Here is a 20,205-nt window from a genome sequence, read left to right as displayed (position 1 = left end):
GGCTTAGTATTCCTTTCTAACAAACACAGTTATGGTTTATAAAACTACGTTGGATCCAATAAAAGTAAATAACCATGCTCGTCTGGAATGAAGTACTTCTCACTTTAACCATGTAGTAATCCCATCTCATACGGGTAATGCTCCACTCATTTCCTAGTGCCTTACAATTGGTAGGTTCTACAAGAACATGAACTTTGTAAAACTAAATAGCCCAAGCAAAATAAGAATTTACTTTCTTATTCATGAAAGTCATTCCTTCCATAATTTGTACGCTAGCAACCAAACATGCGCTCAAGAATGAACACGAGTGTTAGATATAGACGAGTCTATACTCCTTGAATGTTGTAGGGCGTTCCCCACGTATAACAACCATCCAACAATACTAGTCTCATTGCTCACAAATGGTTCTATGACATTCTCAAACTAGTATATGATCACGGCTATGTTACCCAGAGCTTCTTCGAGCTCTATCGTTGGATTTCTTCCCAACAAAAGGCTATCAAGTGAGTGTCAAAGCTCAATCTTGCCTCAAACACTTACAAGCATACAACCAGCCAAAGGGTCACAACCTCTGTGTATGAGCCTTGGTGTCCCATACCACCAAGACCACAATGACCTTTATGATCACTTGACGTCCCATACTATCAAATGAGCATGAAACTGACTGTGACACAGAAGTACACTCTTTTTCTCTTCTGAGAAATAGTTACAAAATCGCAAGCATCTGGATGAATATGCACCCAAGCCTATGGGTGTTTCCAACTAGATGAACTACGCAACATCGTATATGATGCATAGTTTGTTCCAAAGTTCAACATGGCTATAGTTTTAAGAACTAGATCAAGTTCCACATCCTCAAATATTCAATCTAGAGTATTTGTGAGAACACTCAGATAAGATCTCAATGGCCCACTACATAAGCTGGTAATCAAACCCATCTATGAAGATCTTAAAGACTGTGAGTGAATGATAAACACTCACAATCCCCCATGCGAGTCAGGCTAGAGTTCGGGTCAAAGGGAGAAACGGCATCCTCGCTGCTGAGAGAACCCATCTCACTGGTGACCTTAACTAACGCACCACATATCCAACCAAACAAGCACTTCCAATGGCCAACTTGTAAAAGAACGTAAAAGTTTAAAATTCAAAAAACAAGAAATTGAGACCTACGCGCTATAAGTTGAACATGACTAGTCCACTCTCACGGAACCAACCTTGGTGTGCGCAACCAGGGAGATTTCACTCCCTGTTGGAGTACTACTTCTCCAACCAAAAAAAAAGATAAAAACCTACAACCAGGAACAATCCAACATGGTAGCTCTTGGTTCGCTTTCGGAGTAGACTTGCCCACCGCCAAGCCACAGTAACTCCGCACTGAGCTACTCCGCCCATGTATCCACGCTGCACTCCCAAAAGTTCCGTGGCTCCATGCACATAAGATGTAACTTCAATCCTAGGCACTACTCCACTTGTTACTGAGATGGTATCACCACCTATAGGGTAGCCGCATCTTGCAAACTGGGAAGAGCCCCAAATTCCACAGGAGAGACACCTTTCCAAAACTCATCACTGTCTACTATCAACAGAGCAATGTCACACTCTGTCCCCATTGTGAGTACTGTGGCCAGAAACTTGGTGTCTGAGCCGCACCTTTTGACCTTGACTTGAGTGTGGTGCTCCACAGAATGGGCATTTGTCAACAACCGGTGCCCACTGATGATGAAACCAGTGCTGTTGAAGCTGGATTGACGCTTCATCTGCCATGGCAGCGAGAAGTTGGGCTCAGTGTGGAGGCAGAACACTTTCACAATGGCATCTATGGAAGGGGAGTGCTTGGTGACCTGAGGTTTGGCCATGGGCAGCAGTGAAAGGGCCTGGGAGTGGCCTTTGTGATGAGAAATGGCTCGTCTAGAGGCGATTCTGTCGGCTGGATGCTCTACCTTAAGCTTCATTTCTGTAGCTGCCTTTCCTAATGTCCCTTGGCCATGTGATGCTCCATCGGTCCATTTTTTCCGGCCGCCCTCTTCTCTTGACCCTCTGCTACTGTTAGGAACCTCTACATCATTTGTTGCAGAAGCTTCCGTGACCACAGCTACCTGCACATCAGGCGATGACCCTGCCATGATCCCAAGGCTAGTGTCCTTACGAGGCCTGCCCCTCTTCCTTTTCACTGACGATTCAGGTGAGAGCTCTGACTTGGGGTACTTGTGCAGCCTGCCCTGCTTCCTCTTTACACTCCGCTCTCGTCTTGCATCGTGCTGCCTTTAAATGCGTTAAACTCAGGCAGTATTATTATAGTGTGGGACTGATTTCTAAAGGGTTGCAATAGGCGTATGAAAATGATTCATATGGAGACGCTGAAGCATAGGAAGTGCAAAGGCACTGAGGCTCTGATACCAATGTTATGTGGCAGCCTCACCATAGCCATGGGAGAGAGGAGGGGAAGAAGACTTGGCTCAGATTCACCACCCAACCATAGAGATATTGTGTGTATGTCCACACACACTCACCTAGTTATGTGTAGGCCTGCCCATACACATCGGCCGGCCATCCGACCGCCCAATCACCTGACCATCCCGCTCTATGGCCACTATGGCACTCTGACTGCTAGGCATCTCACCCCTGAAAACCCCACTAGCTCCCGCCGGCCATGCTCCGAGGCCCGGACTCCGCTAGTGGTTGAGCTGTAAGCATATTACACACTATGTGACAGTTGTACTTCCCCTTATTGGACTTTTTCAAAATTTGTCCTACTCTTGTGCAAACTTAGACTTGTCTTTCTTTAAATTATCAATAAAGTTCTGGGCATGCTTTATTGATTTCTGGAGCGTCTCGACTTTTAAGAGGCTCCTTTGGAACATGAAGCTTACAATTAGGTTTTAATCCCTTGACAAAACCCTTTCATCTTTTTGAAGTCGTATGAACTAAGCTTTACAATGACCTCCCTATACTAGGAGATGTATTGGTTCAAGGTTTTACCCTTTATCAAAGGAGGGAATTTGCGTTGTGTTTGTAGGAAAAGTCATGTTAACATGTTCATATTGAGCTAAAAAGATGTCCAACTTTGTGTCCCCTGGTCAAACTAGTGTACACATCCCATCTACGCATGATCGTGCTGGCCGACCAAAAGTTTATTTGGTAACTCGCGCCTGTCAAAAGTGCAGTTAGTAGCTTGCACTGGTCAAAATTGGTAAACCTTGGGTTAGCCAATTGGCACACTCACGAGGTACTCCATCGGCGCTATAAAGTATTTAGAGCGGTGGTCACCTACCACCGACGACATCGTGGACCAATGCAACATGTGTAGCAACTTAGGCTAGTGCACTAGTTGCAGCCTCGTCGGGCCAGTGCACCGCTTGTAGCATCTACATTGACAATGGCATGCCACTCCACTCATGCCAATGCTCTAGTTTAGGTGGTCCCCCCCTTATATGGGTGAAAGGCCAAGACTTGTTGTAGCAAATGCACTTCGGGACTGACCAGAGTTTTATCTTCTTCATCATCTTCATTTGTTTAATTATCCATGTTAACATGATTACTGTTTGGCTGTCTCTTCCATTGTGTGTATTGTGTCTCTAATCATGCAATTTTTAATAGTATTAAATGGTGAAAGTCTAGTGGCGTACACTAGTGTGCTGTGTTGTGATTGTTGTGAGTGTAATGGAGTGGGGCAGAGAAGCCGCACGTCTCTCTAGTAGTGTGACAACTCGCGAGGGTATACTGCCCTAGAGTGAAACCTTGAACCCTTGACACCATAGTGGGGTTTATTGGGATTCGGAGTCGTATGCATGTGTGTCCATCTTCTGTGTTCACCCTATGTGCCACCAATGTTTAAGTGTATAGGTGTGAACACCCCTTTGATATGTAAGTGTGCTTATATGTGTGTGAACCTACTCTTATGAGTAGATAAGATAAGCGTGTGTGTGACATAAGCGGTGATGTCATGGCATATACCAAGTGTCATTGTTTAGTGTGATTGAATGAGTCAAAAGATAAGGCTTCTAGTCTACAAAAGGGCATTGTAATTTGTGAAGAAAATTATCAATCAAATCTCTAATCATTGAGTCGTGCAACACAATCTCTCTCAAGAGCATTGTCTTCTCTCTCTAACTCTCTCTCTCTCTGGCATGACCCTCGCAGGCCCCTCCTCCGTGCTCGCGCTGCGCACTGGTGGTGGTATCTCCTCTCTCTGTGCTCTCTCTCTTTGCGCTACCCATGATGTAGTGCGCCTGCCCACCTCGCACCTGTGCAACGCCCTCTGCCCACCTGTCGCACCCAACTGCGCTTAGGGTGCCTGCCTGCCATCTGTTTTGCTCTGTGCGCACCCACTTGCGTGCGGCGTGCCTACTCGCCATCTGTCCTGCTCTGTGCGTAGGCAGTCCGCCCTCCTTTTCCCACCCACCCTTGCTCAAGCCCCCAAGGCACCAAGTAGGGGGAAACATGTCTCAATCCCTGGAGGGAGAACATGATGGTGAAACCATCTTTCACACCCCCACGAAGGCACCAAATGCCTACCGTAGAAGACTGAGGGAAGGGATCATGTCCCCTGGCTCACGAAGACTTGCGAAGATGGCCCGACGAGATGAGGCCCTTTATGAGGAGATAAAGTTGCACATAAGGACAGAGATGGGCACCATGTGACAAGAGCTTGAAAAGGAATGGACTGAGCAGATGCATGCCCAAAAGAAAGTGATATACAAAACGCCGAAAGAAGAGATATATGCCCAATTGAAGGGAGAAATGCAAGCCCCAGTACGGGTTGAGTTGGAATTAGCCCAAGCTTTGATGTACACGGAAATGAAAAAAGAGATGGAGAAATGGAAGGATGACATGCTCCGGGAGATTGGCACAACGGTTGCATCGTACGAAGGCACCTTGAAGACATGTATGGCTGACCGCAAAAAAGACATCACAGAAATGCAAAACACTTTGGAATCATGTAAGGCAAAAGTGGCTGCGGGTGAGAAGCAAATGCATTCATGGGCTGAAATTGCTAGGGCCACAAAGAAACAAATTGAGGAAGTAAGCCCATGGATTGAAGTATTAAAGAAGCAGAAGGATACACCAGTCAATAAAGTAGAGGTGATGAATGCTACATTGGAAGAGGAAGCCAAGAGATGGGCACGTGCCTTACATGTACGCGTAGGTGGTTGGGAAGATAAGGGGAATCCCCAAGAGGATGCAAAAGCTCTTGTAACAAAAATTGGAGCCACTAATGTACCCATTGCTAGAGCATGGCGAGTAGGTAGAGATGAAACCAGGGCGAAGATATTGATCATCGGGTTTGGTGACTTGGAGAAGAAGGCCTTCCTCTCCAAAACGATGGCCCTTAAGGCGGAAAAGATTTATTTGGATGAGGACCTTACACCGGCAAAGATAGCACACCAGAAGGAACACATGCCGCGTGTGCTTGAGGCAAGGAAAGAGGGGAAATGGGCGGTATACAGAGATGGCCGAGTCATCATTACGGAGAGGAGGCCCGCCTGACGGTGTGCGGCCTATGAGACCTTGCGATTCACGGTGTGGAATTGCAATGGAGCCCTTAGAACAGATGCAGGATACTTTGAGGATACTTTCAGATACAGTGATATAGCTATGTATATGGAGACCCATCAGTGCACAAACAAGAGGCTTCCTGATGTGCGGGGTTATAGATGGGAATCAGTGTTCCACCATCAGCCACGCACAGTGGGAGGTACCAGAGGATTTGGAGGAGTGGCAATACTTTTCAAGGAGGAGCTTCGTGACAAAATACATGTGGTACATAGAGATGCAGATGCGAGGTACATGTGGGTCCGAGTATGCACAGAGGGGCTTCGCAAGCTATATGTGGCGGTATGCTACTTTCCCCCAGCAAACTCCAGGTTTGCACCATCAAGAGAGTCGCCCTATACGCCACTATATGATGATATCATGAGGTTTTGCCAGCATGGGAGACATTACTATTGGAAGACTTTACTGCACGTATAGGCATAGAGCAGATAGAGCTGTATGATACTCATGAGGCTATGTACCGGGAGATCACGGCAGAGGATGTAGGGTTGCAGAGATCAGCACAGGATGAGGGGGAGGTTACAGATTATGGCATGCATTTCTCACACTCGGGAGTGCACAGGTTGGTCATATACAATGGCCTATCGAGATGGCAGGGATCAGATGCTCTCACATGCTGGATCTCTAAAGGGGGAGCGAGCACAGTGGACTACTTGATGGGATCTCCTTCATTGATACCTAATGTGCGAGATTCAGGGTTGGGTCAGGTACGCGTACTCTTGCATTTGAGGCGTTCTAAACGTACGTACGTTTTTGTACGTACGGAACGTTAAGGGCGTTTGCTTTTTTTTTTTTTCCACGCGGCGGTCTCTTTAATGCTGCGCGTCGGTGGTCGTTTATTTGGGGCGGGGCTGGGCTGGCCGCCGCTGGGCTCATTAGCCTTATTATTTATAAGGCATGGCCCAAATAATGGGCCAAACTTAAAGTAGAAAAAAACAAAAAAAAAACGGGTTCGGCGGGCTGCAGAAAACGGGCGCTATTAAAAAACGAAAAAAGTAAACGGGAGAGAGAAAAAAAAAACGGGAAGAAAAATGAAAAAAAAAACATCGCGGCCAGCAGCGCGGCGCACACACACACACTCAGCAAGGCTGCAAGCAATCTCTCTCTCTCTCTCTCTCTCTCTCTCACACACACACACACACACACACACAAACATGTCACACACACACTGTACACACACACGACTGAAGGTTGAATAATCTCTCTCTCTCTCTCTCTCTCTCTCTCTCTCTCTCTCTCTCACACACACACACACACACACACACACACACACACACACACAAACATGTGACACACACACACACACGACTGAAGGTTGAATAATCTCTCTCTCTCTCTCTTTGTCTCTCTCTCTCTCTCTCTCTGTGCCATGGGCAAGAAACGACATGCCTATTGGAAGCTTCACACACTCCAAGATGATGAGAAGAGCAACCAATGGAGATGCCGGTATTGTGGAGGTGACTTCAAAAGTTCAGTTACTCGCCTCATCTCTCATGTATCGGGTCTCGGTGGCAATGGCATTTCAGCTTGCAAATCTGTGCCACGCGACATAGCAAATAAGGTGATAGCCGAGCAAAATTTGAAGGCTTCACAGGGTGCAGCCATGGCAGCTGAAGACGAGGATTTGTTGGATCCTCTTCCTCCTCGAGCTGCATTTGTTAATCGAACGGCTGCTACAGGATCCTCTAGTGCAATGGGGCAGCCTAGTAGAAAGAGGGCAAGAGTAGAGGAGAGCATTATGGAGGAAGGTGCAGGTTCCGACATGCATTGTGATAGTTCTTCTAAACAGCAGACCACTCTCCCATCTCGCATCTTTAGCACCGCATGGGTAAAGGAGCGGCAAAGGGTTGCCGAGATAGAGATTGCACGCACACTTATACAATGCAATATCTCCTTCAATGTGCTTCGCACGGACCAATGGAAGAAGATGGTTCAAGCAATAGCCGCTGTGGGTTCGTGCGAGGATTGGCACGGGGTCGAATACAAACAAATGAGGACACGCATGCTAGATGAGGAGAAAGCCAGGATAGATGTGGCGCTGCAACCAATACGGGACAGCTGGAGAAAGTTTGGATGCACCATCTTGTCTGATGGATGGGCCGACATCCGAAGGCGCCACATGATAAACATTCTTGTATCATCATGTTTTGGCACCTATTTCTTGCGTGCGGTGGATGCTGGTAAGGCAGGTGAGAGTGTTACAGCTGAATTTATATATCAGCACATTAGGCAAGCCATCATAGAGGTGGGTCCAGAAAATGTTGTACAGGTGGTCACTGACAATGCCTCCAACTGTAGGAGGATGGGAGAGTTGGTAGAAGGTGAGTTCCCAAGCATTGTGTGGACTCCATGTGCTGCACATTGCTTGGATTTATTAATGGAGGATGTGGGGAAGCTTACTTGGGTGCAGCCAGTGTTGGCGGATGCCAATCGCATCACCACCTTTTTCAGAAAAAAACACAAAGCATTGGCGCTCTTTCGCAGCAAGAGCCCCGGGCTTGATATGGTACGGCCTTCCAAGACTCGATTCGCTTATGCATACATGGTCTTGGAGCGTTTGCAGAGGCTCCATGATCCTCTACAAGCCACTGTGGTTGATCCAACGTGGAAAGATCCACGACATTGCAATTCAGAGCCTACAAAGTATGTCCAACGTAAGATCTTGGACGAGAATTTTTGGGAGGAGACAGCAAAGATTGTCAAGTTGCTGAAGCCGCTCTTCTTTCTCTTGCGCATGACAGACATGGAGGGATCTACCATGGGTCTCCTCTACCACATGTTTAGGAGGATGCGGCTAGAGATTAGCCGGTCCACAGTGGTGTCTCAAGACAGGTAAGCCATTGTCAAGTGCACGTCACATGTTTATCGCACCAATCATTTTAAATTGCTCTTATTATAACTTTGGTCTTGACTCTTTTTTCCTCTCTAGAATTAGAGAACTGAATCAGATTATAGAGACGCGTTGGGAGTACATGTCTCGCCCAATTCATGGCATGGCTGCACTGCTTCATCCTCTTTATCGAAAGGATGAGACCATAAGCAATCCAGAGCTTCTTACCATGCGCGACATGTACTTGGAGGCAACCTATCCTCAGGAGCAGCAGTCAGAGGTAAACAACTCCATGGTATCCTACATGCATAGTTTGGGTGCCGCTTTTAGCAGAACCTCATGCAACAAGGAAGACGAGGCAAAGGCCCCGATTAACTGGTGGTTGATTTATGGTTATCAATCATTCCAACTCCAACAAGTGGCATTGCGGGTCCTCTCTCAAGTGAGTGACAATAACTCCCTAAATGGAATTTGGAAAACGATGTGTGATAATAAATAGGTTTTGATTACTTTAAGACTTTTATTACTTGTAGGATTGTTCAGCTGGTGCGTGTGAGCGTAATTGGAGTGCCTACTCTCTTATTCATACAAAGATCCGCAATAAACTCAAGACCAGCCAGTTGGAACGCTTGGTTTATTGCCGAGCCAATCTTCGATTGGTTCAAAATCTTAAGAAACTTGAGCATCCTATGCAGGTGACTGATTGTGTCATAGAGTCTAGACATTAGTATATACAAGTAACAATATTATGATGCATGCAGCTGCCAGCATTTTTAGCATGCCATGGTCACAGACAATTCGCATTGAACATGTTTATTGTTGTTGACAGGTTGATCCTCTATCTCTGGAGCACGTTGCTACCGCAGAAGAGGCGCAGACCGCATTGAGAAACGAGCAGGAGGAGATAATTCGCCTGTTGCACAGAGAGCTGGAGAGTATAGACCGCAGGGTGACTCGGGCTTCTTCCAGGGCGTATGACATTGAGCCCAGTGGTGATGCGCATGTTGTGCAGTCGAGCGGGCGAGGTAGACGAGGCGCTCGGCGCGGGACTCGTCGAGGACGAGGACGACGCACATCTACCACATCACATGCGGAGACATCGACAGTAGCTACAGAGGAGATGCTAGATGATCATGAGAGAGTACCCTATGTAGAGCCTGAGTATGATTCTGATGGGAATGTCCTTACCGATGGAGACGTCCCATCTGATTCAGCTTCATCATCAGGTGTTGATGATGATGAGTAGCCTTTGCAGGACCTAGGTTGACCGGGGCACTTTTTACTCTCTTTAGGAGAGGTTTTTTCCCCCGTGTCCTTTGTATCGGTTTCTTTACTTGTAGCGCTTTGCGCATGCTCAGAGTTTCTGTAATCATGATTTTACCTTATGTTCATTTGTATCCTTCTTGAATCTCTACTCTTTCAATGTTCAATGTTTAAAGTTTAAACCATTCAAAGTTTATGTTTCATGAATGACATTCAATGATATGTACTAGTGGATCTAATTTATATATATATTATATTGACGCACTTTACGTACTTTTGCTCGAAGACCGTACTGTACTGCGTACCGTACCCGTACCGTACCGTACGTACCGTACGTATGGACCTACCTTGGCGAGATTTCACGATTTCCAGTTGGCCCATTGGCATAGCAGCCAATCATGCATACCTGAGTTTCACACTAGTAGGTAGATCCCCGAGAGATGGGCCAGCCACTCATCTACGTAGGTACTTGAGATATCAGTTTACACGTGAGATAGCTAGGGTTTACCGAGATGCAGTATCTAATGGCTTGTTTGCTTTAGACCCACATAGCCCTTTGGACGAGATAACAAGAGGATTGGTAGGTGTACTACATGCATCCGCCTCATATGCGTTTCCCTGCACTATGATCCCTTCCAAACCCCCCCCCCCCCCCGCCCCCCCCCCCTCCCCCACAGCTTTGCCCCACATAACAGTTGGTATGATGATGAGTGTCGCGAGACACTGGCACAGCTACAACGTGAGATTGCCATTGGGACTCACACACAGAGACAAGCCAGGATGATCTTTTGGCGCCTTGTGCGAAGGAAGAAACGAGCCTACCTGGCTATGTTAGAGGAGGAGATCTACCAACTCTTCCTGGGGAAGGACAAGAGGGCATGGAAGATGTTTCAAGAGAGACAGCTTGGTACTCTGATTACTGCACCTGAAGCATGGCATGCTTATGCTAGAGAGCTGTATGATGCACCAGGACAGGCCCCCACCCCCCCTCCACTGGGAGCTAGACCGCCTAGCAGCATCTTTTTTACTATGCGGATGGTGCTAGATGCGATAGACAAGTTACAGAATGGAAAGGCACAAGATCATGATGGGCTAGTTGGAGAGCACTTCTCATATGCGCGTGATACTTTGGCTCCGCTGATTGTACATGTGTGTAATCGTGCCATTTGTGAGGGTTTCCGAGCAAGCTGGACAGAGCATACCATTGTACCACTCTTTAAGAGTGGGGACCCCATGGTACCAGGCAACTACAAGACGATCATGATTGGTCATTACTTGGCCAAACTATATGGCTCTATATTGGAGTCGGAGCTGAGCCGTTGGGTAGAGAGGCATGGTCACCGAGCACAGGGACAGGCCGGCTTTAGGAGAGAATTTACTACCTTGGATCACATACTTACACTTCGGGCACTTATCGAAGAGGGCACGGCACAGAAGAGAAGGATATACTGCAGCTTTGTGGACTTACGCAAAGCCTCGATACCGTACCATGTGCCAGGCTTATGCACAAATTGCAAGACATTGAGGTACCTGAGGATATGCAGTGGGGGATATATGCTTTGTATGAGTCTGTGATGACAGGCAGAGTCTGAGCTTCAAGCGGACCATCTGATATGGAGCTAAAAATAGAGAGAGATCTAAAAATAGAGAGTAAAAATATTAAGAAAACAAATTTTAGGGTTTCAAAAGTTTTAGGAATTGAAAAATTTAGGGTTTGAAAGGTGTTGGAGAGATAGAGAGAGAGAGAGATAAGAGATAAGAAAGAATAAAAGAATTGAGAGAGAGAGAGAGAGAGAGAGAGAGAGAGAGAGAGAGAGAGAGAGAGACGGTCTCCAACAATAGAGAGGGGGAGAGAGAAAGACAGAGGAGCAAGGAAAGAGAGAGAAAGTGAGTAGGGGTGAAGTAGGGATGCCCGCTATCACCCACCCTCTTTGGACTGTACATGGATGTGGTCTCTGAATATGTAGATAGATTGGGAGGCCCAGGGGCATTCCTGGCAGGGGTGTTGATACCCATCTTGTTATATGCAGATGATATTGTTCTAATTTGCCCTTCAGCTGCCCCCGTTAGCCCCTCTGCTGCCCCTCGCCTGCCCCTTTTGCTGCCCCCGCCAGCCCCCCTTTTGCTGCCCCGCCTGCCCTTCAGCTGCCCCTGTCAGCCCCTCTGCTGCCCCCCGCGTGCCTTCGCCTGCCCCCTTTTGCTGCCCCCGCCAGCCCCCCTTTTGCAGTCCCACCTCCCCCTTTGCTGCCCACCCCCTGCCTTTTTCAGTCCCCGCCTGCCCCTCTGCTGCCCCCGCCTGCCCCTTTGCCCTTGCTTCCCCAGCTGCTCCCCGCCTTTGCCCCCTTTCCTCTGCTCCCGTTTTCCCAGCAGCTATTTCATCTAGATTCAAGTCGGCCGCCCACTTTTCTTGATTGGTCTTATGGCTTTTTCTGCCGCAGCCAATCTCTCATCACCCCCACTGGCCAGGAGAATCATCAATTTTTCACAAGACGAGCTCACCTCTCTTCAGCAGCACCCCTCTCGTTCACAGGCCCGTGAATGGCTTCTAGCAGCTCTCCCTTCGGAGCTGATTGTGCACTCTCAGGATACTCGTTTACTTGGTCGAGGCTTCTTCTAGGTGGACTTTCATTCTTCAGAAGCTACTTCTCAGGCTTTGGCTAGCAGCCCTTTCCTCTTGGTCCTAGGAAGCTTTTCTTCTTTCAGTACCAGGTGGACTTTGATCCAGTGGTGGAGGATCAGCGCCTTACCCCGGTCTCACTACGGTTCTGCTCTTCCTCGGTCCTATTGGAAGCTTTTAGCTTCCATAGGAGCATCCTTTGGCTAGGTTCTAGAGGTACCAATCCTCCCGAGCTCTCCCGCTTGAGCTGTTGAGATATCGAGCTCATCTAGTGAGGTGGTGGACACTGATCACCCGCCTGGGGGCTAGGCCCCACACTTACACCACTGGCATGGTTGGTGAGATCATGGATGATATGCGGCTAGTGGGATGACAGGCTATGTGACAGCCGTTCTAGAGACTGGCATAGTTATAGCGCCAGCTCATTTAGTTGGGTTCACACTATAGAGAACCCTAGTATGTATTTGGTTGAGTATCTTTTCATATAGTGTGTACTCTTATCTTTGTATATGGTGTGTCGAGTGTTGTGTGAAGAAGAAGAAGATTTTCAGCCTCTCACACCTTGTGTGTTCTCTTTTAGGGTTTTGTGAGTGTGTGTGTGCTTGCAAGAGCTCAAGCTCTCTTCTCCCTTGCATCTTTTCATGGTATCAGAGCCTGGTTCATGCTAAGGGCTGAGCTGCAAGCAAGAGAAGCACAGGAAGCGGTACGAGGGTAAGAGCTTCAACTACTCTTCCCTATTTGTATTGGCGACTACACCCTTGTCGGGAGCTCTACGGGAGGCACCAGCAAATGATCTCTGATTGAGAAGCTTTTTTCGCGGGAGTTAAGCTAAAGGGCAACTATGTTGTCTTATCGGATAAATTTTTTCGGGCCGAAGATGCGTTTCGGGCGCGTTAGGATCTCCGTTTTTCAGAAAGCAGGCGATTTCGAGCATTGCAGGTAAGTCATCGATTCTCTGCAGAACTCTGTTTTAAGAACTGCAAGAAGACAGATTGGTTGCACAGACATTGTGTGTGCTGCAAGGAGGTAAAACAGTTGCCATTGGGTGTATGTATGCACATTGAGGTCATTGGTTGTGACATTTGAGTGTAGTACAGTACCGCTACAGAAAATATAGTAGTTTGTGCATGACAAACCAGAGTGTTGTTTCTGGTAAATTTGTGTGTCTGGCAAGATGTCAAATGATGGCATAAACCAGATTGTTGCTGAGAAGCTTGATAAGAACATGCTTGGAGGTTCAAGTTGATAAATTTCCTGATGGGAAAGGGTTACTGGGACTACATAGAAGGTGAGCAGGAAGAGGCACCGGAGATACCGGAGATCAATCCGACTGCTGCAGACGTGAAAGAGTTCAAGGATTGGAACCAAGGAGCCAGAAAAGTTATGTATTGGCTCTCTATCAGTATACAGGACACCATGATTGGGCACATATAGGATGCCAAGTCCCCCAAGGAGACGTGGGACACCTTGGTAAAACTCTATGAAACGAATACCAAGGCACGAAAGATACAGTTGAAGAATGAACTTCATATTGTGGAGAAAAAGAGTATGTCTGTGAATGACTATGCATTGAAGATCAAGGGTATTGTGGAATCAGAGTGAAGAATCTTGTGCAGAGGTTTACCTATGATGGTTATGTGGCATATCACTATGCATACATGGTAAAAGTTGTACAGGAGCTGAGGCAAGCAAAACCTGATTAGCCACCAAAGCTCTAGAGGCTAAATCTAATCTCCTGGAGCTCCAATGGAGGAGCTTCTTCCGGATACTCATAAGTATTGGAGCAAACTGCTGTGCAGGAGAAATATCAATCCCAACTTGGCATCCCAAATATCTAGCAGTGCATCCTTTGCTGATCCAAGTAAAACCAAGCTCTGCACCCCAATCAACTCTCGGTGAATCACTAACCCAAAAACCAACAGATTTGTGCCAATTAATGAGTGCCGCTGCTACCAAACAGAACTCCTCTAGTGCTACCTGGAAGGAACATAAGCATATATGTGAAGCCTCCAAAAATAGGGCTGTGTCATCAGCTAACTCAGAGTCAACCAACTCCTCATGACTACGAAGAGGCAACCTCAATCTTGAAATACCAGCAGTGGAGCGGAGAAAGATGCTCATGGCTTCTGCAACTATGATATATAATAAAGGGGCTAATGGGCAGCCGTGTCGTACTGAGCGAGAAATCTAAAACCGCTCTCCTCTATCACCGCAAGCAAGAACTCTACTGTGGGCATCACGATTCATGCATGAAACTCCCTTGATCCATCTCTGAGAGAAGCCCATATGACTAAGAGTACCCTCAAGGAAGTCCCAATCCACTCTATCATAAAATCCAAGAGTAGAATGGCTAAGGGCTGATTGCTCGCTTTAGCCCATTCGACGGCCTCCCAAAACGAGAAAATTTATCAAAGATGCTCCTGCCGTGTAAGAATCCATTCTGGGTATCATGAATAACATCCTGCAAAATTGGCTGCAGCCTGATGCTCACTGTCTTAGCAAGAATCTTATAGGCAGTCCCAAGTAAGGTGATAGGTCTCCACTGGCCAATCAATGTCTTATCCCCACTCTTACGAATAAGATAAATAAGCCCCTCAGTGAGAGAAGAAGGCATAGAACCTGTGTCCCATATCTCCTGCAAAGCCGATGTTATCTCAGCCCCAATCTCATCCCAAAAAGTATTGAAAAAAACAAGGGAGAGGCCATCCTCCCCTGGACACTTACCATGAGGTAAGGCATGAAGAGCATGACTGAACTCTTGCATAGAAAAAGGGGCATCCAGAGCGGCACACATCTCCTCGGTGATCAAATGTAGCAATGCATTCCAAACCTTCCTCTGTGCCCTATGTCTCAGATCAGAATGCGGCTTAGCACTAAGAAGTTGGCAATAGAAATCGGTGGCAATCTGTCTAACCATAAGAGGATCTGAGTGAAGAGTGCCATGTGAATCCTGCAATTTCTTGACACTATCTCTGGCATGAGATGGGCCGTGAGAAGCAAAGAAATGTTTGTTACATCTGCCACCCATCAATGTCCAAAAGGATTCCTAGGCATGGAAACGGTACTCCGCGCGCTACTCAAGAGAGTGATGAAGTTCTGCTCTAACAGTACATAAAGAATCTGCAACCCATTGAGCATGAGGATGTTTCTCGTGCTCTTTCTGCAAGGCAGCCAATCTACATCTGATAGCCCTTTCTAAGTCCAAGGCCTCTTGCCTCTTAGACAGGGCACATGTGTGATAAAAGTCACTAATATCACAGAGAGCAGAGGCCAGGCTTTGAGAGGCTTGTAAGAAGTCATGAGATCTCCAAATATCAAGCATACGACGCGACAGTTCTGCATCTGAAAACAAATGATCAGGGATGCGTACATGGGGTGCTGATCCATGGCAATTCGGATCTCTAATACATAAAACCACTGGCAATGATCTGATTTGGAGATGCCTGTAGCAATCAAAGTATGTCCACCTCTGTCAAGCACCCAATCATCCACATAAAATCTGTCTAACCGTGCATAGATCCATCCTACATCTCTTCTCCTGTTAGACCATGAATAAAGAAGACTGGATGGACTCTTCAAAATGTCATCCTCATGCCAACAATCTGTACCATGAATGGAGAGTATAAACCTCTCCCAAGACGCTCTTTCAAGAGGATGCGCCAAGCCCTCATGTCCACCTCTTTTATCTGTTGGCATCTCAACCATGTTAAAATCCCCACCAATAATCCAATGGTTGGCAAGAGGCATCAATGTAGTGAGAGATTTCCAAAAGGCAATCCTCTCACCTCTATGGTTAGGAGCATAGAGGTTGAGAATACCAATGCGTGTAGTACCTTGCATAAGAAGGATCCACTGCGCTCTCGCAGGCAAAATGACACCATGTCCAATGATGCAAGGCAAGATCAAAGCTAAAACAGAGATACAAACACCACCCTTGGTACCAAGGGCCGGTGACCAAAAGGTGTGTCCCGAGAGAAGCTTGCCTGATCTCCCACACTGATGACTAGCATCCAATTTATGCTCTTGCAAGAGCAATATATCCATAGGTCCACCTGGGACTGCACAATGAAGCTGGGTTTTTACAATTTGTTTCTGTCGACGCGGAAAACACCCCCAAGACCCTGAATGTTCCAAGAGACAATCCTCATAAAGACTCAGAGTAGGAACGACCAGATCTCGTGGTCGACGAAGGGCTCCCTTTAGAGGCGGAAGTACGTCTTGCATAGGTAAGGGAGGAAAAATCTGATGATGTAAACCTTACCTCTCTCTCCCACTCCGGGGAAAAGCCAGGGCTAGTCCTCAGAATTGGAGAGGTACCATGACAATGCGAATGTGCAACATCATCCTCAAGGGTGCAATCATCCTGTAACTGTAATGCAGCAGCCTCCTGTGAGGGATCCAGATCATGTGCCTGCAAGGCCTCATCCTCCAAAAAAGGATCAGCATCCTATGAGGCAAGAGCTGCATAGGGGTTAGGGTGCTCCACAAGGGGTGTGGGTGAAGGGGCAGGTACGGGGATCCGAGGGTGCCTGCCATCCCTAACCACAACCCAACGCTGTGTGGTCTGCTGCTGTGGCAAAGGAGCAGTTGGAGTCTCGGCATCTGCAAAAGGCCTCTGATGGGCAGGACCACGCCGCCTCCTTGCATGGCCCCTCCATCTGGGACAATCTCTAGCAATGTGACCCTGTCTCGACGACAAATCCGACATTGGTCAGGTCTGCCTGCAATCTCCATCCTCTGGGGGAAATGAGATCCGTCAGGTCTCTGAAGCATAACATAATCATCAGTAATCGACGGATCAGGAACAAGCACAAGGACCCGGGATACACCATCAAGAGTGGCGGTAACGGCCGCGGAAGCTGATGAAAAGATGTAGGGGAGAAGAGAGCTTGAGCTCTTGCAAGCGCACACACACTCACAAAACCCTAAAAGAGAACACACAAGGTGAGAGGCTGAAAATTTTCTTCTTCTTCACACAACACTCAACACACCATATACAAAGATAAGAGTACACACTATATGAAAAGGCACTCAACCAAATACATATTAGGGTTCTCTATAGTGTGAACCCAACTAAATGAGTTGGCGCTATAACTATGCCAGTCTCTAGAACGGCTGTCACATAGCCTGTCATCCCACTAGCCGCATATCACCCATGATCTCACCAACCATGCCAGTGGTGTAAGTGTGGGGCCTATCTCCCAGGCGGGTCATCAGTGTCAACCGCCTCACTAGATGAGCTTGATATCTCAACACTCCCCCTCGAGCTCAACTCCATCTCATGTACACCAAGCGAAGCCCTGAATCTGCGGAGCTCCTCCGTACCCAATGCTTTGGTGAAGATGTCAGCGACCTGATCTTGTGTGCTGACATAAACAAGGTCAACGTCTCCTGCCAAAACCTTCTCTCTGACAAAATGGTAGTGGACCTCTATATGCTTCGTGCGAGCATGAAAAACTGGGTTCCTGGCCAACTGTATACTGCTAATGTTGTCAGAAAATGACAACTTGTCTATCCACTGATAGACCCAAATCTGCAAGTAGCTTTCTCAACCAAGCCACCTCACATGCTGCCATAGCAGCACCTCTGTACTCGGCCTCTATACTGGATAGAGCAACCGTAGGCTGCTTCTTGCTGCTCCAAGTCACAGCAGCACTCCCCAAAGAAAACATGAAGCCACTAGTAGATCTCCTATCCTGTTCTCTTTCTACATTTCTGCAATGGATATCTTTCATTCTCCTTTGCCAACCCTAACCCTAATGTGAAGCAACACTTGGTATCAGAGCTGGGTGTCACTCGTGATAGCTTCCTTGTCCCTGTCCCGTGGGCAGTGCTCTCCTCTGTCCTATTGGCGACTTTCTGTTTCTTTGTGAGCCCCAACCTTCAAGCCCTGCCTGTGACTCCATCATCGAGTGCTGGCCTTGGCAACAGCGAACGTTCTGCCTTTCTATAGGCTTATCTGTTTTTATAGTCAGTCCGTTGTACTTGCACGACTACCCACCTACTCCGCTTCACACAACGAGCACCTTCGCACTTGTTTCCGCCGCCCAGTACCATGTCATCATGAAGGTTTTAATAACCTTAATGTACATCTGTAGTCGCTGCCTGCAAAACCCATCGCCTGTTTTAATCTTTTAAATTTTTATTTTTTTTAAAGGGTGTTTAGTAGCGGGCCTGCTCTGCTGCCCGTCAACTCCTTTAGTGATTTGCTGCACCACCAGCAATAGCAATAGCAATAGCAGTTGTCCACACCTAGAGTTCCACGTCATCAGTCAACGACCTCTGTAACTATAGCTCCTCACATCAAAAATCAGATTTTGGGATTTTCTTAAGATCAGGTGAAATCAAAAAAATTGAAACCTCTACAAACCCTTAAACAACATTATGGCTCTATCAACCACTACAATCGACGCGTTCTTTGGTGCTGGGTTTCCTACCTGGAAGACCAAGATGCAGCTTCTCTTAATGAGAGGGGGCATCTGGAGCATAATCTGTGGAGATGACGATTACCCAGCAGCCAACGAGCTAGAAAAGCAAAAGCTATGGCGACAACGCATCGACAGAGCTATTGAACTAATCGGTCTCAGTTTGGCAGACACTCTTGTTCATCACATAGACTTCACGTAAACCACCAAGCAAATTTGGGACAACCTGGAGACTCTTTTTGGTAATAAAATCACTAATTCTAAGGTTTTCTTGAAGTTTGAAGTTCTATGATTTGAAAATGCTAGATAATGAAGAATTAAGTGATCACCTTGCCAAGTTCTACTCACTAGTTCAATAGCTCACTAGCCTTAAATGTGAGCCTGATGATGAGGACAAGGTAGCAGTTCTTACCAAAAGTATGCAAGATGTTACCCCGTTTCAACAAACCATCGAAGTCATGCACATAGCTTCAACATCATTTGAAGATATGGTAGCCTTGTTGCTTGAAAAAGACAGAAGAAACAAGGAAAGTCAAGCAAGCAGCAATGTAAACTATGACAAAGCTTTTGTGGGAGAACAGAAGTGGAAGACCAACAAGAAGATTCAATGTAGGTACTACAAGAGAATGGGGCATAAGGAGGCCAACTGCTTCAAAAAGTTGAGGAAGAGTAAGAGAAACACCATGCAAATCTTGTTTTGCTGAAGATGAATAGGAACCTGTTGAAGAAGAGAAGATATTTGCGGCAACGACGCAAGTCTCCCTTGATGAGGTAGACGATGAGTGGGCATTCTAGCTGCCTTTATCTATGTGTGTATCAAATAATGGTTCTCTGCCATGGGTAGTCCCCCTAAAATTGATTGTATCTATGTGTGTTTGCCTTTAGTTTTATAAAAGGCTTCCTTTTTCTCTATATCCCAGTTAGGAACAAGGGGGGTGACTAAGTGCTTGTCTCGCTACCTCGGTCTTACCCTGGCTACCATGGCACAGGAGGTGCAGATGGTGAGGTAGGGTGGATGGGGTAGGTAGTAGCAACTTCTTTTGCTTTCGGGTCTCACCACCTTCGTTCCGAAGGGGGGATTGTTGGGATATATCGGTGCCTTAGTGTGTGTGAACAGCCCCTCAAAAGGCTTAGATGTGTGTAAGTGTGTCATAGTGTGTGAACCCACCCTTATATGGATAAGGGTGCATTAAATAAGGGTCAAAGGGTTTGGCATATTGAAAGGGCTATATATGCAAAGGCCTTGTACTTCATTTGATATTATCAATCAATCAACTAATCATAAGTATCATTGTACGTGCAATCATCTCTCTCCAAGTTCATTGTTTATCACTCTAGTTTTTTCTCTTGTTCTCTTTCTACATTTCTGCAATGGAAATCTTTCATTCTCCTTAGGTTGCAGGCTGCTAACCCTAATCCTAATGTGAAGCAACACTCGCTTAATTTGAAGCACCAATTTCTCCGTAACAAGAGCGGATGCTATGAGCTGTTGAAGGGTGTGTTTCAGGTGCAATTCG

At 46.8% G+C, this 20,205-nt stretch overlaps 2 protein-coding genes across 5 annotated transcripts in view; both read left to right on the top strand.

Annotated features, from left to right (window-relative positions):
- Positions 1-20,205, top strand: part of LOC147619524 (GABA transporter 1-like) — a 63,080-nt gene that overhangs the window by 22,369 nt on the left and 20,506 nt on the right. The gene's annotated exons all lie outside the window — the stretch shown is intronic.
- On the top strand, positions 6,785-9,774 carry LOC147619525 (uncharacterized). Its single transcript, XM_086773195.1, has 4 exons — positions 6,785-8,385; positions 8,483-8,825; positions 8,917-9,078; positions 9,213-9,774. The coding sequence occupies exons 1-4, from the start codon at positions 6,923-6,925 to the stop codon at positions 9,627-9,629; spliced, it is 2,385 nt and encodes a 794-aa protein (XP_086629321.1). The 5' UTR covers positions 6,785-6,922; the 3' UTR covers positions 9,630-9,774.

Source organism: Cibotium barometz, chromosome 33, assembly GCF_041138505.1.
Source record: "Cibotium barometz isolate CiBa-2024 chromosome 33, ASM4113850v1, whole genome shotgun sequence".
In the NCBI taxonomy this organism is placed as follows: Eukaryota; Viridiplantae; Streptophyta; class Polypodiopsida; order Cyatheales; family Cibotiaceae; genus Cibotium; species Cibotium barometz.
Note: the sequence above shows the minus strand (reverse complement) of the source record. Positions and strands in the feature narration are given on the sequence as shown.

What these genes read in the sequence shown, in the direction of transcription:
- LOC147619525 (XM_086773195.1), top strand. Translation starts at nt 6,923, where the DNA reads ATGGGCAAGAAACGACATGCCTATTGGAAGCTTCACACACTCCAAGAT. An exon ending in ACAGTGGTGTCTCAAGACAG is followed by an intron (nt 8,386 to 8,482) that starts GTAAGCCATTGT and finishes TTTCCTCTCTAG; the next exon opens with AATTAGAGAACTGAATCAGA. An exon ending in CATTGCGGGTCCTCTCTCAA is followed by an intron (nt 8,826 to 8,916) that starts GTGAGTGACAAT and finishes TATTACTTGTAG; the next exon opens with GATTGTTCAGCTGGTGCGTG.